General features: G+C 45.9%; 1 protein-coding gene across 6 annotated transcripts in view; it reads right to left on the reverse strand.

The window, feature by feature from the left end:
* Positions 1 to 6,935: 6,935 nt before the first annotated feature.
* The window catches only part of cacna1ia (calcium voltage-gated channel subunit alpha1 Ia), a 159,999-nt gene continuing 148,226 nt past the window's right edge, over positions 6,936 to 18,708 (reverse strand). For 3 of the 6 annotated variants that reach the window (XM_037089682.1, XM_037089681.1, XM_037089678.1), the window contains 4 exons: positions 14,964 to 15,101; positions 12,490 to 12,688; positions 11,648 to 11,883; positions 6,936 to 11,150 (listed from right to left, as the gene is read on the reverse strand). In XM_037089682.1, coding sequence (XP_036945577.1) covers positions 10,419 to 11,150; positions 11,648 to 11,883; positions 12,490 to 12,688; positions 14,964 to 15,101 — 1,305 coding nt within the window. In that variant the 3' untranslated portion in view covers positions 6,936 to 10,418. The remainder of the gene's footprint in view (positions 11,151 to 11,647; positions 11,884 to 12,489; positions 12,689 to 14,963; positions 15,102 to 18,708) is intronic. The other 3 variants (XM_037089683.1, XM_037089679.1, XM_037089677.1) reach the window with 2 other exon arrangements.

Consider the following 18,708-nt stretch of genomic DNA (forward strand, 5'->3'; position numbering starts at 1 on the left):
GGCCCCAGACACACTGATGCACACTGAAAAAAAAACACACACACACACACAAACTAGCCCGTCTAAAATATTCCTGCAGTATGTCGTGAGGACCAGAGTCTCACCTCTCAGCCGTAATTTGTTCCATCTGAAGTATGAATCCTTGAGTGGCCACAAGTGAAGTCGGTGAAATCAGCGGGGAGGGTTGACTCCGTCTTGGAACTAGGGCTGAGTCTCATAATATTTATGCTCAGGTAGAACATGGTAATCCATTATCTCGTGAACGGCGCTGCAGACAAAACAAATAGGCCTGATTTGAAACTAATAAGGGCACAGTGACATTATTTTAGTAATCAGTGTAGCATGCAGGATTAAGTTCTTGTTTTTATCCTTCTGCCTCTCCGCCGTCTGCTCTTTCTTTGTTTTTTGTTTTTTTTAAACTCTCACCGCGCAGTGGAAAATCACTGAAGCGGACATATAAAAATGGCTGAATCACTGTGAAATCTTCTGTTGGTTGTGTCTAGAGGGGCACTGCAAGGTACAGACTGTGCAGTCGCTACGACTGGAAGATCTCGGGGGTATCTCAGTTCAGTCTATGTTGCTTCAGTCTGCGCATAACATGACTTTGACACAATTTTGGGTGCAGGTGATACACCAAGACTTCCCGTCAACTCATGTTGGAAAAAGCGGACATGTCACAAAACGTTCGTGCGATGCAGTTTGAAAAGCAAGAAAGTGCGAGCTGGGTGACTGCTGTGGTTGGACGCGTCGGACAGCCCTTGGACGGTGGAACCAAAAGTCAAGGGTGAGTTTTTCCTTTTCCTTTCCTTACTTGCGTCCATTAGGTGCAAGACGTCACTTGCAGTTTTGCTGCCTAAAGCGAACCGTACTGGAGCCCGTCCTCGGTAGAAGACGATCACGTAGTTCGCAATGGAACGCAGCGTATTATTGTCGCTGTGGTAATTGTTACAGCTGCAAAAGAGGAAGTGAGGACACGTGGTATAAAGAGTGACAAGTCTGTATAGTTAGGTGGTCTGGGATTGGATGGTTGGGTTCAACAAGCGCAGAACTTAAAAAGGTTGCTGCTGGTGTCCAGTTTGACAGCGGAGGTCAACCACGGGTTTGTTTCACTTTCCAGCACAGTGAAGTGAGCTGTTTAACACAAGTGACTCAGCTAAACTTGGCACGTTTTGTACTATAGTGGTATTATTCAGCTTGTTGAAGCGGGCTGGCAAGCTAACGCCATGCATTCGATCTGTTTTCTAGCTGTAATAACATGTTCATCTACAATGGCCATAGAGCGATTCTCTATTCCAAGGCAGAATAACATGATGTAGATTAAGGTTTCCCACAGCTTTGAACTCATAAAAGAATAAGAGGATTAGTACAATTATTTAATAATTTGCTCATCTTTTAAAGTGGAAGGCTGAATCCAGGAGATCAAGGTGAATATTCAGTGATAGTTTTATAGATTGCCGTTACTTTGCTCCATGCTCGGCAGTCCTACATGGATCTGAGGGCGAGAGCAGGAGTGAGTTCACGCATTTGATTCGCAGCGCCGAGTCTGATTACACTTCAGACGCATGGAGATATATTCAGGCAAATTTAAAGGGCTTTGAAATTCATGAGCGTCCTCCTAGTTTACCCCTCTCTACAACCTTGTGTCGTGCATAATGTGAATTTTTAGCGTGTTCCAGAGTTTGAGCCCATGCCCCGTCTCTTACTGCCCCCCCATGTTACCATGAGAGGCTACAGCCAAAAGCTCTTAACACCGAGACCCAGCCCCGAGAAACACGCCGTTTTAAGAGTCAGCAGGCATCGAGCCTAAACACTCTACCTTTAAATCCACTCAGCACCTTTGACTCTCTCCGAGTGTCTCAGCTCTTTAGCTTCCCTTCAGCTGGAGACTCGGTAGAAGCAATCTGATCGAACCGGATTCAATAAAAGTGCTTTTAGATTTTGCACATGAACAGCACCGTTAAAAACGCTGAGATAAGTAGAAAGTCGACAAAGCTGAAAACCAGGGAGCTCCCTGTTCGTGCGCCACGCGGCTTCAAATTAGCTCTCGCGTTTGCTTTGAAGTGCATCGGGATTACACAAGGTCACCGCAATTAAAGGTCCGACTGAATATCAAATAAATAAACTGCATGAACAAAAAAAGCAACTAACTGGCTGCCTTTGTTGCTCCGGAGGCTCTCCGCTTTGGAGGACAAGAAGTTTGTTTTGCACACCATCGTTTCCACCGGCGGAGCAAACTTTATTACAAATTCAGCGATGTTGCATAAGACGGTGTCCGGTAACCTTATGTAACTTGTCTTCAGAGGGCATGGTTTTCTTTTCCTTTTTTTTAATACTCCTAATACTTCCATTTCTGCTTTGTAAACAATTGCAGTGAACACGTGGAGGTGCTGCGTTCCCGCTCTGCGTGCTGGGTAATTCCAGCCCGAGCTGTGGGCACCATCATTAATGTGAGTTCAGTTGTGCTGGTGAGATGCTTTCTGACTTTCTCTCATACACACATTTTAAAGGGATGTCAGTCAAACCGTGGAGGGAGGGAATAAACCACGGCAAAACACTGCATCTTATCTTAACAAAGCAGCCGCCTGCTCATACATGTAACACCAAGGATAATGTTACAGTCCGTGTAAGGCCTTTTTGTCAGGGTTAGGGTTTTGCATATGAAACAGAGGTCAGCAACATTTGTTTGTCGTTGACACTCATCATTATTACCACTCAGCAGTAAATGTAGTAAGTGGATTCCTCTGAAATCGTGCCAACCCTCAAAATTGTTTTCCGTGCTGCAGCGTTCCAAAGTCACCCAAGGCAGAGATACGACAGCCTCAACTGGGATTTCAAATATGCGTAGGGGAAAAAAATAAATAAATACAAAAAATAACCAAAGAGAAAAACACAACCCGGCATGACTGCACCGCCGCAGCTCCCTCTGAATAAATCTTTCAAAGCACAAACCAGTCGCTCGGCGCTGTTACTGTATTATTTTTCACTATTATCTTACAAGACAGCGGGCCAGGTGTTGAGAAAACCAGTCAATCATCCGCTGCGATGAAAGCGCGGCAGAGCCGAAACCAGCGGTGTCAGCATTGCATCCCCAATCTCACGGTTTCAGCTGTCACAGCCCGTCTTTATTCTTCTAATGGCTTTATGTTGCAGAGGTAAAGCGGAAGAAACAGGGGAGGAGGAGGAGGAGGAGGAGAGAGAGGGGTGAGAAGCAGTTTGTGAGGGGATGAGCTTCAGCTATTAGCGCTGATCCTCGGACAGATTCACTTTGGGCGCTACAACGGAACGGATCTCTCCGGTTGGTGTGTGTACAGGTCTACATTAATGTCTCTGCATGTGTCCACGAGCATTCATACGCAGATTATTTGCGATTCCCATTCAAATAAATGCAGCTGGGCAGACCTGTGGATGCTGTGCCTGCTCAGTGTGTCCTGTGAAAGTCAAACGAAGTGAAGTTCAGGTGGTGATCAGAGAGAGAGACCAGTGTCGGTAGTTGTGTGTGTGTGTGTGTGTGTGTGTGTGTGTGTGTGTGTGTGTGATAAAGGGAAGGAAGTGGGTCAACTCAGCCGCTGAGTGACATCACTGGAGGCAATTTATCAGATGACATGCAGTAAAATTGGTGGAGTTACCCTTTAATTCTGTATATTCCTTTTACAACCTCTGAGCCGCTCTGCTTCTGTACGCACATACGGGCTGTCATTCAAAGCATGTCAATTTATGTCACATCAGTTTTTTTTTTTTTTTTATATATTTTTGGTACATTTTATGGCATATTGATTCATTTATTCAGTCATTTGTTTATCCCTTTATTTATTCCCGATTTGGGCTGTTTTGCTTATCTTTAACAGAAACGGGCTCAACCAAAGGGAAGAAAATCCTCAGTAGTTTACGTTTCAGAGAGTTTAAATATCATCCGGAGATTGACAGCTATTTCCTCTGATCGTATACAGTCAGCTAATTCCAGCGGCGTCCCATTCATCCCGTTTGTTGTGCCACCTTTCACAACCTGCCTTTATCCGGCTCCCTCCCCGGAGCCCGTGATGCAATTGATGGCTCTGGACAACTCCCCAGGCGGTTAGCCTTGACGACTGACAGGGGCTGGTTTCCATACACCGCCTTGATGTATGCGCATCTGCCAGAAGAGACTCAGGTGTGGGTTAAAAAAAAAAAAAAAAAGGTTCTGCAGACTGATTAAATAAAGGAAAAGGAAGAGACTGAGTGAGGGACAACTGTTGCTCTGGGGCAAAAATGTTCACATGCTCATTCTTTCAATTATAATCCCATAAAACTGCATTAGAAAATGGAACACCATTGATTCATCGCCACTTTTCAACCCTTAAAAAGTAGAACAAAAACGTCTGGGTAGAATTTCCCACAGTGCTCAGGGGCCCCTTCAGTTTGTCCTCTCTGAGCATCCAAATAATTCCTGCCTGGTATTTCCCTCTTTCGTGGCCCACGTTCCCCTGCTTAAAGCGGCAAATCGGGTCACCTCGACGCACATCAAAGCCGCTCTGCCGGCTTAAGCGACTCATTAGGTGACACAGCACTAAAAACAAACCCCTAATATGCCCGCTTTAGAAATAAATAATAATAAAAAAAAGCCTCCCAGGGAAAAAACTAAACCAAAAAGGGGGAAAAAAAAGCAACCTCTTCTATGAACACAAGTTGGATGTTGTCAGAAGTTTTACCAGTTCCCTCCCTCTTGTGCACAACATATTAATGAGACATCTGTTTTGGACCTTGTTTATCAGACTTGTGCCTGACAAAACATTGTGTGGTAGGGATTCCTTTGACTGCGCGGGATTTCTCTTGATTTTCCGACTACCTTTGACCTAGAAATGAGGCTTTTTTTTTTTTTTTACCCCCGTCCCCTTCTTTGCAAGGAGGGCTGCTTTAACCCATGTAGTTTCTGGGCTGTCTTCCTCAAAGGTGTCGGCATGTAGTATGTTGATAAAAGAATTCTGCGGAGGCCAGGCTGGGTGGAATGATAGAGCAGTCTTTATTGAGACAAACTTCGGTTAGCCGAGCGTCCGAGCAGAGTGTGGCCCCACATCTGATGTTCTCCAAACAGGGCAAAGTAATGCCAAACGTTTTTGCCCTCTTGCCCTATCAGAACTCCTACGCCTTCGATCTTAGGAATTCTACCAAATGCCACCCCCCTTTCTCTGGTGTGGGGGCCTTTTTTAAAGTCTGTTCTCCATAACCGCCTACTTGTCCCAATTGGTCACTTTGGTGGGTTCAAGGTACATCTATCCAATGGGAAAGAAGAGAAGGATGGGTCTGCCTCACATCCTCTATGAAATAACTCTTGTGTGCGTTACTTAACTTTGCTGATGTCAGCTAAAGTGGACAGGATGGTCTCTCTACACTTAAATGACAATGTATACCTTGAGTCAGCTCTTAACCTCTGGTGTGGGCTCCTTCCTGTAGCTTATCTCTGATGCCCACCTCAGGGCTGGTCAGGGCCCCTGGTTATGGGGACCCTCACACTGTCACATTCCCGCAGTTGTCTAAGGAGGGCATCTGGTCCCATCTCATCCTGTCTTCCTCCTATTCACTATTGTCTTAGAGCCCAGGATGTGTAGGAAACACACAGATACTACACCCACTTTAATTCGGCTCACCCTTGCCCCCTCAAACGGTGGCGCCGATTTAGGAATAAACATCAGGTTACAGACACGTTGTTAATTTGTAACGGCATCATGTCGAGGAGGAGGCTGGATGGGCTCCGGGGAGAGGATTCACAGACAGTATACATAAGGAAGGGCTCCACTGTGTTGCTGCTGGTGATGTTTTGCAAGTGTAGAGGAAAACATTATTCAATGATTAATCATCTGATCCACCGTCTTGTTTTGTCTCCTTTTCTGGTGCCAGTGAAATCCCTTTGATTGACGTGTTTGTCTCAAAGTTTCACATTTGTTAAAAAAAAAAAAAAAAAAAAAAAAAAAAGAATTAAAAAATGTGAGCGCGCTTTAACAGCCTCTAACTTCCCCTTGCAGCTGTGAAACTACAACCTGTCAGGCTGTACAGAAGCACCGCGGTTATAGAGACCAAACCAGCAGGTGTTCGGGGGAAGTGCAAGAATCTCTCTTGTGCCCAAGGTGCCGTGATGCCTCGGGGCACTTTGTGTGTTTTTGCCGCGGAGAGGAAATCGATCACATCAAACCGTCAGCCCCCGAGAAGCTCACTGGAGACTCACCTTTTGAGTTTATGTCACAAGAGGTCACTTGCTCTCTTTCGGGCGATGGGAGGAAAAGCAGCGTTAATGCCCCCAAATTTCAGATGACTCCTTTTTTGAAGACCTCGCGGAGAACTGAAGCGACGACGCGCGCTTGTTTAGTACGCGCATCACGGTCTCGGAGATACACTTAGTCCCTTCACCGCACACACCTCCACCCTCCTGCGGTGACATTTGAAGGACGGGGGCCCGCGGGGGGGGGAGCTGGTTTTGAGAGGTCAGATGAGGTGGAGGGCTGTCTGGTCGGGGGTGTGAGGTAAACAACACCTCGGAGTTCAGCGTGCATGCCTAATGTGCTCTCTCGCACCGGCGGCTCCGGCGGGCATGGCTGCCGATGACAAGCTGTCTGGAGAAGTCTCCCCGCTCCTGCAGCATCGCGCTACCTCCGCCTCTCACACGGTTTGTTCCCTTTACTCTGTCCGGCTGTCCAAGACAACTCTGTACACTTCCTGCTTCTGTGTCCCCGTCCTGTCACTGGCTTTCTCTTTCCCTGCTTTTATTCCTCTTCTCCTGGCTCAACCTCTTCACCTGGTGTCATATTTAATTAACTGGGGTGTAAACAAAAGGTATAAAGATGAAGCAGATTTTACTCAACCCCCCCCCCCCCCATGTAAAAATGTGTTGGAATGTGGCTCCAACTGGTTCAGTTGTGAGTGATTCCATAGCAGCAGTCAAAAAACACCGGGGCATTCCCTTTTAACTTTGTACAATTTTATGAAATGCATACTAATGATATAATCATGGTCAACTGGCAGCAATGCACACATGCAGATCAAAAATACAAAGATATGTACAAACGTGAATTGTACACTCTTAAGGTGTGCTCAGACTGAGCGCAGAGCAAATCCCAGAGGCGGCGTGATTGCATACAAATTCAATGCAGAGGTGGACGCACGTTTTCGTTCAAGGCAGCGTGAGCCGAAGCAGAAGTGTGTGTCGAAAAGGTGCGAGCGAAAAAAAAAAACTGCGGTTCATGTTCAAACAGAGACGAGGAAGAAAAGTGAAAGGAGAGTCTGGAGGAAAATAACAGAAACAAATTAAGATCCTGGTAAGAGAACCAGGCCGAGGCTGAGCCGCAGCGCACACGCACTGTACAAAGGCACACTCTGCTCACGCACACGCACAGTTGGCGCATCATTAGGTAGTTCGAGCTAGCATCGGGAGTGTCCGTGCATTTGGCTGTTTTCGTGGGAATAAACACTCCAGCAGTCAAATTTGTGCGAGTAAAGTGAGGTGAGGTGATTTGCGCCGGGTTCAGTCTGATCACACCTTTACAGCTATCTTGAGAATTTTACTAGTGGTTTTTACCCCCCGACCTGAGTTCAATAACCTCATTTGTTCATGTTGTCCAATTGCGGCCCATCTCTCTGCTGATTGGTCTCTGAGAGGGCAGAGGTGCTTTCTGAATGGTTGTATTTTTCAGACAAGTAGAAGCAAGAAAAAAAAAACAAAAAAAACAGACAGTAATGAATACTGTTGTATTCTGAGGAGATAAAAATCACATTGACATCATTTACTCAGGGCATACACATAGAACATTTATTGCTGCGTAGTCAGGCTTTAACCTTTGATGCCATATTCACTGACACAAGGATTTGTCTCAGAAAGATAGGAGGACGTCTCTTTGAAGCTAAAACAGCCCTTGGTTGCTCCGCGTTTTCTCTCTTCGACTTTTTAATCTCGGGGTGTCCTCGCCGACAAACAGGACTCTTCAGGGAAAGGCAATCACTTCACCTGAAGTCATGGACGCACACGCACAAGCACACACACTCGCATGAACTGCCTTGTTACTATCACTCATTAATACCCAACACCGTGTGATAAGACATAGTCATCAAAGTGATTTTGCATGATAAAAAAGGTCAAACCCTCGGATTTTTTTCTCACATCACCTCATTCCTTTTCGAGAAATGAAAAAAGCAAGGTAATGATCAAAACACTAGGGATATACAACAGTCTACCTCCAGAAATCAGGCTTTGAGATGAGCATCTGCTTCTCAGATGGAGCAATTAATCAAGTGGCAGGAGCCAAAATAAGTTTGCATTAAAAGATGCAAAAGTTTTGTCCGTTGTTACAGTGTCCCGCTTTTGATATCAAATGATAATGTGTGTGTGTGGGTGGGTGTGTGTGTGGAAGAGTTGCTACAACATACTGTATGTGTGAGGAGATGGGGAAGAGAAGATGAGTGCATCAGGATGTCATTTCAAGAATAAGCATACTGTATTGCAATCCCAGAACCATGCTTAAGGAACACTGATGTGTCCGTAATCGATATGTTGTGGTGTAACTTTCAAATTAAAGCTTTCATAGAGATGGTTTTGCGCTATTCATGTTTTTTTTTTCTTCTTCTTCTTCTTCTTTTTTTTTTTTTTTTTTAGCATAGGAGGCTAAAAGCAAACAAAGTTCCCTGTGTGCAGCCAGGAATGTCTGTGAGCTAGAACGATCCTCATGTGCTGAGTGAATATGGCTGTTCCCATCTCTGGTTGTCCCTCTGGGACTCCAACATTTGGAAAAAAAAAAAAAAAAGAATCCACCAGGAACCCAGTGTTCCCAAAGAGAAATGTGCTGGAGGGAACAATCACTTCAGCGCACAAAGTTTGTTTGAAATTTTTTGCTTCGTTGTTTTATACACTGTGCACACCTTAAAAAATGTTATAAAACTGGAAGCCACTGGCAGACAAAAAGTCCCAGACAACATGTCAAAGAGATCGTATGGGTTAAATTAAACGGGGACAAAGAAACGGCAACACTTGCACGTGCCTATTCTCTTTTCTACAAAAATAGTGGAATAGAAATCACATCGTTATCACCCAACATTGACATCTTGATACACTTTTCTGTATATAGATAAAAATCTCGGTTAAATGCAATTCCATCATGCAGTCAAGGTCCCTCGCAAACACCTGCGCGTTCGTCCGTTCACCTCTAATCCTTAAGCATGGTGGGAGGAAGTGGTGTCAAAAGGAGTGTGCTTCGAGTCTCACTTTGTTAAGTAGCTGTGAATCTTTTTTCTTTTTTTTTTTTTTGGTGCACACAAGGCTGCCCCAGGCACGCGTTAGTGTTCCTGCTGATGGGGTTTGTAAAGCTCCATCCAACCAAGCTCCTATTCGTACTCGTTTCTTCATCTTTGAGTGAGTGCGAGATGCTGGAGAGAGAGAGAGAGAAAAAAAAAAAAACAATTTCACGAATCACTCCATGCACGGCTATACCTCCGCAATCTGTCAATTTCTTTTCATTTTCCGCTGCCACTCAAGGCCGAGTTGACGGAGGCACGGAGCTTTGATCAGTCGATACCTATCTCCCGTTTGAAAAAATACAGAGATATGGTGAAGTGATGAGAATAATTTAATTCATGCCTTGGAGATCAGTGCTCTCACAAACACAAACACGTCGGGCGCACCCTCTTGAACTCTCCTCCACCTTGCGCTTCGCTCCGAACTCAGCAGAAGGTCCTGTGCCAGTAGCGAGTAGGACCTGTTGTTTCCGTCTGCCAGAGCAGATGGACATTAGATCCGCTTTCTGCTCGCCCAGCCAAACAAATGACCTGTCTTCTCCTTTCCCAGCCTTTCTTACGCCTTGATATATTCCACCATCTCCGAGCCTCCTCCCTCCGACTTGCCGCAACTGCCTCCGAGACACTAACACTAATCAAAACTGTCTCTGTTGGCATGAATAGCTGTTTCAGTTTGGGAACTTCTATTTTTGCATTGTCATCCTCTGTGAAACCGAGCCGACGCGCAGAAAAGGAACTACAGTCAAGCGACAGCAAGACTCTTTCTTTTGAGTTTCAGCTCTTTTGTCTCTGCTCCAATTCACTCCCTGATATGGATGCACCTTCGGGCCGTCCAGAGAGAGCAGAACCGTTCCACGTCCTCCTCAACAGGTACGGCCCCCAAGAGGTTAGGACCTGTCTTCAGCCCTTGGTCCTTAACTCCGCAGGCCACTTCCTAACTAGCAGGCTACAACCAAGACCACTCCCCTAGGTAGCACAAAATAGGACATGGGCTCGTCACAAATGTATAGAAAGGGGTTGAGGGGTAAGATGAGGGTTTGGTTTTGAGATACAGGACATCATGTGTCATCAAGCCTCTCTCTCACTGATGCGAGCAGAGAGAGTGAGAGGGACAGCAATGGGTTTAGATCCAAGGAATGGAGAGACAAAGAAGGAGTAAACAGCGGATTTCATCTGTTTTTCCGACAAGGCCCTACTGTTGTCTGGCTCGAGCTCTTTCCTTTAAACCCTTGCTCGCCATCTCCTAGGTCCCCTCTTCCATCTCCTCTTCTTGTGTCAACTAATACCCCCGCCCAGGGGTTGGCCAAGAAGCCTTGGGGGTCCATAAGTTCCAGGCCTAGAATCTCCCTGCGGCTCTCCCTGCCCCGCGACGACAGCAGCATCCCCCCTTGTTCCAGGCTCCCTGTGCTGTTGCACTTCTTCACTGCTCCTCCCGGGTACACCAGGGAGCTGGGCGACAGCAGTGATGTCAGCGACAAGCTGCTCAGTGTCTCTGACAAGTGTTCACTGTTTCCCGCTTGGCTTGAGCCACAACCACCAATTGATGACCCAATGCCTATGCCCAGGTCCTCGTCTGAGGGGTCAATTGAGTCATCACGGGTGTAGCCCGGGCTGGTGCTACCTCGGCCGCTGCTCTGGCTCCGCTGGTGGCCCCTGGTGGCCTGGAGGGTGAGGGTTGATGAGGGCGTCGGCCTTGGTCTCAGGGTCTGGACCGGGGAGGAAATCGCCGTGCCGTCTTCGGGCAGCTGGAGCGGACACACGAGGGGTAACGGAGCTGTGGGCAAAGGCAACTCCAGGTTCTGCGGTGGAGAGATGCTGAAGCTCAGACCTTCTTCCAGGGTAGTCTGGAGGCTGCCCTCAGAGCTGCCTGTAGCCAGGGAGGAGTCACTGTGGGACGGGTACTGAGGACAGAGAGAAGGGAGAAAGCAGAGTGGAGAAAGAAAATAGAGCACATGAATCCAACTCTTTGTTCCATTAAGAATGTAAGGTAAAGTAATATCTGTTATTCTGATCAGAAAACCAGAAACGAGCTTTCACAATAACAACCTAGGGATGCACCAATTGGCACATTCTGGGCTGATACTGATATTGATGTTTGAGATATGGCTTGTGGTCGAAACCAGTGTCATTTTCTTGTAATTCATTTTGTGTTTGTTGTTGTTAAATGCCCCCTTTGTGCCAGGGAAACAAAGACGTTTTCATTCTGATAACTGTTTATAGTCCTTCAGACATTCATTACACCGTCTTGTCTCCGTCTCTGACAAAGTACAAAGTCGATGAAACAAACAAATCTTTGTGGTTTCACCGCTGATATCAATCGGACTTGCTCAAGCCTCTACAGAACCCCCATAGCAACTAAATGTGATGGTGTGCTGCTCCTCTCCTCCGCTCCCCCTACCTGCGTACACAGCATCTTGCTATGGGCTCCTGGGGAGCGCAGCGACGCCCAGGAGGCTGGGGAGGTCAGCCGGAGGCCCCTTGACAACCGTAGGCTCCGACTGCGGGGAGGTGCTGGGATGGCTGCTCCTGCTGGGTGGAAGAACTCTGCAGGCAGATGGAAGAGAGGAGAAATGCCACTGGCTCCTCCCTCTCCATCTTTGTTTCTTCCCTTGTTGCTGCTGCTGGAAACGCCACCTTTGGGAGAGAATACACTCTTTCCATTTCTATATTGCTTTATGTAGAGTTTCCACTTTTTCTTGCACGAGGAGATTTTTTTTTTCATCTGAATAATAGATCATGGAATAGTATAGCTCCAGCTACAGTGGAGACTTGCTTCTATATACATGCATTCTATATATTAATCTGAAACCGAACCGCTGACCCAGGCGCTTTGAAATGCTTTCTTCTGGTTGGGCCCGTTGTTGCTGTGCAGCACAGCGTGAACAAGTATCAACTGATTCGCAGATATATGTTGATGTTTTCTACACTACAGTACACACTTAGATCGCCAAGATTAATCAACAGCAGTTGAAATAATGTATTCTGATACGTCGCTCCAGGTGCACATCTACACAGATGTGATGCAAATCAGCTGTGTAATTTACTGCAGAGGTTCAAGTGCTGCTTGTGTGCTCCCTTCCTCATTGTTGAGAGCTACACTTATGGGAACTGTATACGCTCTCATCTAAATCCTCGTTTGTAAGTTGAATTTAAATATGTGTGCTTTTGATTTTCATGTTAAAAACCCTTTGAAAACCAGCCTGCTGGTATACTTCATTTACTAATATTCAAAATACTCACCGGGGCTACAGTGAGATGAGCACATATGTGTCTGGTGTGTTTGCATCTCCATCTCCTGTAGTGCGGTCTCTATCTCGATGCCAGCGCTGAGGGCTCGGCAGGGCTGGCTCTGCACCACGGTCTGAGTCTGGTAGCCTCCCGCGTGACTCCCTCCACCTCCAGCCTCCTCGGAGCTGCGGGAGTCACTGCTGCACCTTCCCTGCAAGAGAGCAGACAATCTGACATTGAGCAGCAAGTCTTTTTGTCACAAAATCGCTGCAGTTGATTTATCCAGTGGGTGTGTGGATTCTTCCCAAACTTCATTGAAAAACAGAAGATAAATTAAACATGTCGTGTAAAAGGAAAAAAAAAAAAAAGATAAATGATGTGCTTCAAAATTGCTGGCACTTGTGTGCTGAAAGGCTTAGAGACATTAACATAGCTCAGCCTTAACCTTGTATTTCTTTTGTAAAGGGACAATGTAAGTTTAGGATTAACATTATATTATGTATGAATGTAGAGTGACAATTCCTGGACCCAGCCTGATAGAAAATGAGGAGGAAAAAAAAAATTTAAAAAAAAGCAGCCCCTCTGGCATCCTGCAGATATCAAACATGGCCCCTGATTCACATCATCCCTCGGGCTTTTCATTTAAGTGCTGGTGGAGGGGGTGAGAACTGATTATGAGCCAGAAGAAACTGTTATTGTCATGTTAATGTTATATATTAGAGCAATAAATGTTTGGTTACAGAGCGTGTGATGGCTGTAGCTTCTGGAAGCAGGGGGCAGATTAAGGCGGGAGTTCAGCTTTGTAAGCCCTTAACTTGCGAGTTTTAATTACCGCCAGGGACCGCAGAGTTATGTGTGTGTACGTGTGGGTGTGTGGGTACACTTCTGTGCTTCCATTAATGCTTTGCACCACTGAGTCATTCGGTCCTGGCCCCTGAACAGCCTCCATTCCACCAGGCAGCCACCCACACCCATACAGACAAACAATGCTCGACAAATAAACCCCCCCCTAACCTTGGATCCATTCTCACCTTCCGTCTTTTCCCCCTCTTTCTCCCTCCTCTAATGAGCAGTGGTTCACATCCATGCTTGGCCGGTTGCAGGCTTATCTGGCTATCTAGAACCAAGGAGCATTACCCCCCTATTACAGTGGAGGATATCTAGGAGGGACGGATGATAAGGAATGGGGGGCGGGGGGGGGGAGTAGAACGAGGTGCAGAGAAGGTGCGCAATTACCGGAGGGGTAACGCTGAGAAAGGAGAAGCATGAAAGATCAAGCTGGAAAGGGGAAGAGTGGGTGCGAGGGAGGCAGGCATGAGAGCCACCCAAGGATAGCAGCCGGGGAGAATGTAGTTTTATTCATGAGGAGGTCTGTGGTGGATTGAGACAGTGGGTTCTTCAAAGACCAGATAGTTACAACTGATACACAGAGTGAAAGAGATAAAGGGCCCTCTGGAGCCTCAGGTTTATATCTGTAATCCACAAGAGACCTCATGACTACAGCAAAGCCATGACTTTTTTTCTTTTTTTTTGTCACAGTCATTTGTTTTGTGCTTTCTGGGATTAATATGAAAAATTATCAGTGAGCCTCTGCCATTGTTTGTGCTTGTCCTCGTGGGGGAGCCGGGCAAAAGTGCCGGTTTACTGTGTCAAGGACAAAGTAGTGGGCACGCTGGAAGTTAACCAGTGTGGATTTGTTGAACACTCGGTTCTGTGGTGGTCACGGCATCTCTTTTTTTCCTCCAAAGCCGCGAAAAAGATTATACTGGCAAGAAGCTGGATCTGTTTTGGCTTCAAAGTCTGTGTGAAGATGACAAGCAGGTGTAAACCCCGACAAAGTGATGCTGGTACTGACATGAAAGCAGATGCTCACACCCCGTCTCTGTCACACACAGCGCTGTGCTGGGACTTGGCTATTCACAACATGCTGGTTATTAGAAGGATAGGCATCCCTTTTATTAGGTTTTTTAGCCATGTAGGACCGAAGTCCGGGCAAAGCCAGCAGAACATCTGTGGAAATTGCACATTATTATCACTGATCAAAGCTCGGACCCAACTTTCTTTACCGGTATAATCTGTGTCCAGATGGCTTCATACATCAGAGAGATGCCTGGGAAGAATTTCATTGCCTACAACTGCTTCACTGCAAGGTACCAAAACAAAAAATTACTTTTTGTTTTTAACTCTGTACTTTTCTAATATACGCTTCTCTGTCAGAATATTGCTTGTGTTCAGGTCTTCAATGCGCCTTTATTCTGTGAGACTTTTCTTTTTTAGATTCACATCTGATTAATAATCAAAACATAATAAAAGCTAGGTTTTCTTTTCAAAAAGGAATGAAATGCAGTATTCTTATACTCGGGACACCTAGTGCTCTTAAGACACTGGCGTGCATGTGTTGCGCAAATGTTTCAAGGCTTTAAAGAGATGAGGTGTTTTTTAAATCTATCTTTAGAGGTGTAGGTCTTCAGTCTGCTCATACCCACCGTGCTCTCTCGCGCCAGCAGCTGGTAGGCTGTGTGTTCGTCCAGGCTGAGGTCATCAGGCAGCGCCGGAGATGAGGATTTGTCTGAGAGCTGCTCTGACTTCAGCGACGCCTGCTCAATCTCTGCCATCCTGATCTGCTGCAAAAATGTACCGCTGTTATTCGTGTCTCAAAACAGTACGTGACTGGGAGTAGGACACAGAAACAGTCTTGGGTTCACAGCAATCATAACTTCGGTATCTTACGTCTTTTTTGTACACAGAAATTAAATCTCTAAAGGAACAGCAACAACGTTTTCAAGACGTCTCTCTTTGGCCGATATGAGCTGCACAGACAAGATAGGTAAAACCTCCGCCAAGTTTCGAGTATGCTTCACCAGATGTTGACAATTCAAAGTGCAAAGTCCAAAAAAGCCGTGGCACCTGTCTGTAAAGAGAGCAGGGTGAGAGATTTCAAGAATATAATAACAGTGTTTTGTCATCATCAGTCGAACAAATATTTCCCAGTGCCGCAACGAAAGGTGACGAGAGAGGCTGAACAAGAGGCGGGAGGCAGGTATCCAAGCAGTCGGTGTTTGTGTGCACTCACAGTGTCTGCATGTATGCGTAAGCCAGAGCGAAGAGATGGGTGTTTTTTTTTTTTTGTTTGTTTTTTTCCATCGGCGGCTCCAGAACCTTATAATTCTGCCCCTACAGCGAACTGAGTATGTTTTCAAACACAAGTGCACATTAACATGATGTTGCCGTGTGTATGGTAATTGTGTCTCTTATACCCTTAGAGCAATCCTGAAGAAACAATATTACCAAACACAGAATAATTGGAAAAGTGACAACAATTAGTGCAACTGTTTCTACTCATCTCCCTCATTTGTTCCAGCTAAGTCTGTTCCATCAGGTTTGCAGGTAAAAATGCCCATTTGGCTAGCGAACTGGTTTTTAAAATGATCGCTGCACGAGCCTCCTGCAAGCTCGAGTTTCTCAACTGACAACTGACACTATTCCCCCCCGAAGCACTTCTTTGTGCACAATTTCAAAACATACTGCTAACAGTGAGCTGGAATTTCAGGGTTCTGGGGGTGCTATGAAGCGCTCAAGCAGTGTTTCTGCTTGAGACGGAGCAATAAATAGCCAGAGAGAAGCATTTAAAATGGGTACTTGAAAAAGGCCAAGTGAAATCCAATGGAGTGACGCCTGTTAGCGATATATTAACATGTGCCCGTAGGTGAGAGAGAAAGAGAGGTTCATAGAGAGAGATTCATGGCTGATATGCAGCAGTAAATTACCACTGCCCAAGCCCCCGAGGAGGAGGAGGAGGAGGAGGGGTGTTGGAAGAAAGAGAGAGAGAGAGAGAGAGAGAGAGAGAGAGAGAGAGAGAGAGAGAGTGGGATGAGGGTAGGCAGATTCACAGCAATGCAACTCATTAATTTACTACAAAAGACCACTTTGGTTTCTTTCTGGTTCCTCTACACGCATCAGCCCTCACTTTTGCTGCCATGTAGCAATACCAAGTCTGCTGACCTCCTCCACATCCCAGAGTTGGACCATTTATCGGCAGGTAATGGAAACTACAGCCTCTCTCCTCCTGTATTCTTGGCTGTGTGTCCAGGGACAATGGAGAAAAAAAAAAAAGGCACAAGAGGTACAGGAGGAGTCGCTACACCGTTGCTTCCAAGGTAACTGCAGATATATGAAAGACAGAGGCTAGAGCCAATTGAAAGTGTCCACGGCTGCCTGGAAGGCGGCGAGCCAAGGCACTGTTTTATTCAGTGGTGCTGGGAGGCAATGAGAGGAGAAGGTAGTGTGTGACTAAGCAAGAAAATAAGCATGGCTTGTGTCTCATGGCCACAAGTCAAGACTAACCAGGAGTTGGTGAGAATACGCAACACCATTTATGCTAAACTAGGGCTGCGGCTATGACATTTGGGTTAAGTATGATAACTCAGGAAATATCAAGGCTTCACAGTGTACCAGTATTACACAGTTATCATTATTATCACTTACAATTACCCCTGAAGGAATGAAGACAGGTTTTAGGTTGAACAAATGCCTAGCGTCACTACTTGTCTATGAACTGATCAATGCTCTTAGTTGGCAAACAAACCGATCAGTACTACATGTAATCCAAGATGGCTGCCTTGCAAAACCTGGGAGAAACTATGTTGTAAAACGTTCACATACGCTTGAGAAGCACCTCTATTATTATTCTAACAACTGAATAAATGGCAAAGGCCTTCACTGCTCCACTGAACTGTTCTCTGCAGACTCAACTGTAGTCGGCCTCAAGCTGCGGCTGATCTCAAGTCCTTAATAGGCAGTTACTTGATGAATATTTCCACTGTCTCACACACACACACACACACACACGGCACCCACGAGTCCCGCTGTGCCTTCCTGTCCCCTTAAACGCAATAACATTGTACAGAGCTCTCAGCTTGTGATACTTATTTGTCTGAAGATGGCACACAAACACACACACACACACACACACACACACACACACACACACACACACACACACACACACACACACACACACACACACACACAAACAAGTCTGATGGTTAAAGACCAGGGCAAATTAAAGAGGAACAGTATGAGATCAGATACAGACAATCGGAGTTAGATACAGTAGAAAGACGAGGAGGAGTGGGGGACGGGGAGGGGGTTAGATGTGAAGAGGAAAGGATGTAAGAGAGGAAAGATTGATGGTTTGACAGCGTCTGCAGACAGGCAGAAAGCAGGACTGACAGGTGGGGAGGTGTAGAGCCCGGTTATTGCTTCTTCTGAGATGACCCGCTGCACTTTGCTGTTGTGACGGACAACACTGGCACATGACAGTATGCTTTGAGTGTTTTTGTGCAGGGTCTCCTGTGTACAATATACCCCAACATGTGAGCACAAAAGTAGTAAGTAGAGTGTTAGTGTGCGTGCACCGCATGCACATCAGGAATGATCGCTCGTGTGTATGCATGCAAAGGGCCTCATTAATCCACATTTTTGCACACATGGAAAGTTGATATTATCTTGTGTTCATATACCATTTAATTAATTCTCTATTATACTGTAACAAAATAGTGCACACAGTCGTTGACAGGCTGTATAAAGCATGAACTTCAACACAATTTTCCATTCAAACTGCTTTGTGTGATGAATGAAGCCCCGTGTGTGTGTGTGTCTGTGTGTGTCCATGAAAGTGCAGGCAAATGCATGTTCCTGTGTGTGTCCCTGCTGCATATGTGCATGCACGCGATCCGGCCCCCGAACATCATGGTTGTGTATCGGCGTGTGCCTGAATGAATGTGTATGTGTGTGTTTTTCAAAACTAAGTTTTACTATTCACTGGTTTTGGGCCAGGGGATTTTCAAATAGACTGTGGACACTTTGTAATCAGTTTATATTTCAGACCAGCTGCCGTGTGGTTAACTGAACATCTGTCAAGTCGAAGAATTGCAGACAGTGGGCAACCAGGACTGCAAAGGAAAATATCTTTATCCAGAATATCACTAGATCTGTTGCTGGGCTCATTTTTTAAAAAATGAAATTGCTATAGGGGACGTAAAAGTTGCCAGGTCTTACTAAATAGGCAACACTGGAGCTGTTTCTTTTTATAAATAGGTTTCATATTCCAAAGGGGGACTATTTTTGATTCTAGTGAAACATTCTGGATTCTGACATGTCTGATCCATGTGTGCCTTGAGGCTGGTCCTGCAAAGCACAGTAGGTAGAGACTTTCACTGCTATACGGAG

This window comes from Acanthopagrus latus, chromosome 23 (assembly GCF_904848185.1).
Source record: "Acanthopagrus latus isolate v.2019 chromosome 23, fAcaLat1.1, whole genome shotgun sequence".
NCBI classification, from domain to species: domain Eukaryota; kingdom Metazoa; phylum Chordata; class Actinopteri; order Spariformes; family Sparidae; genus Acanthopagrus; species Acanthopagrus latus.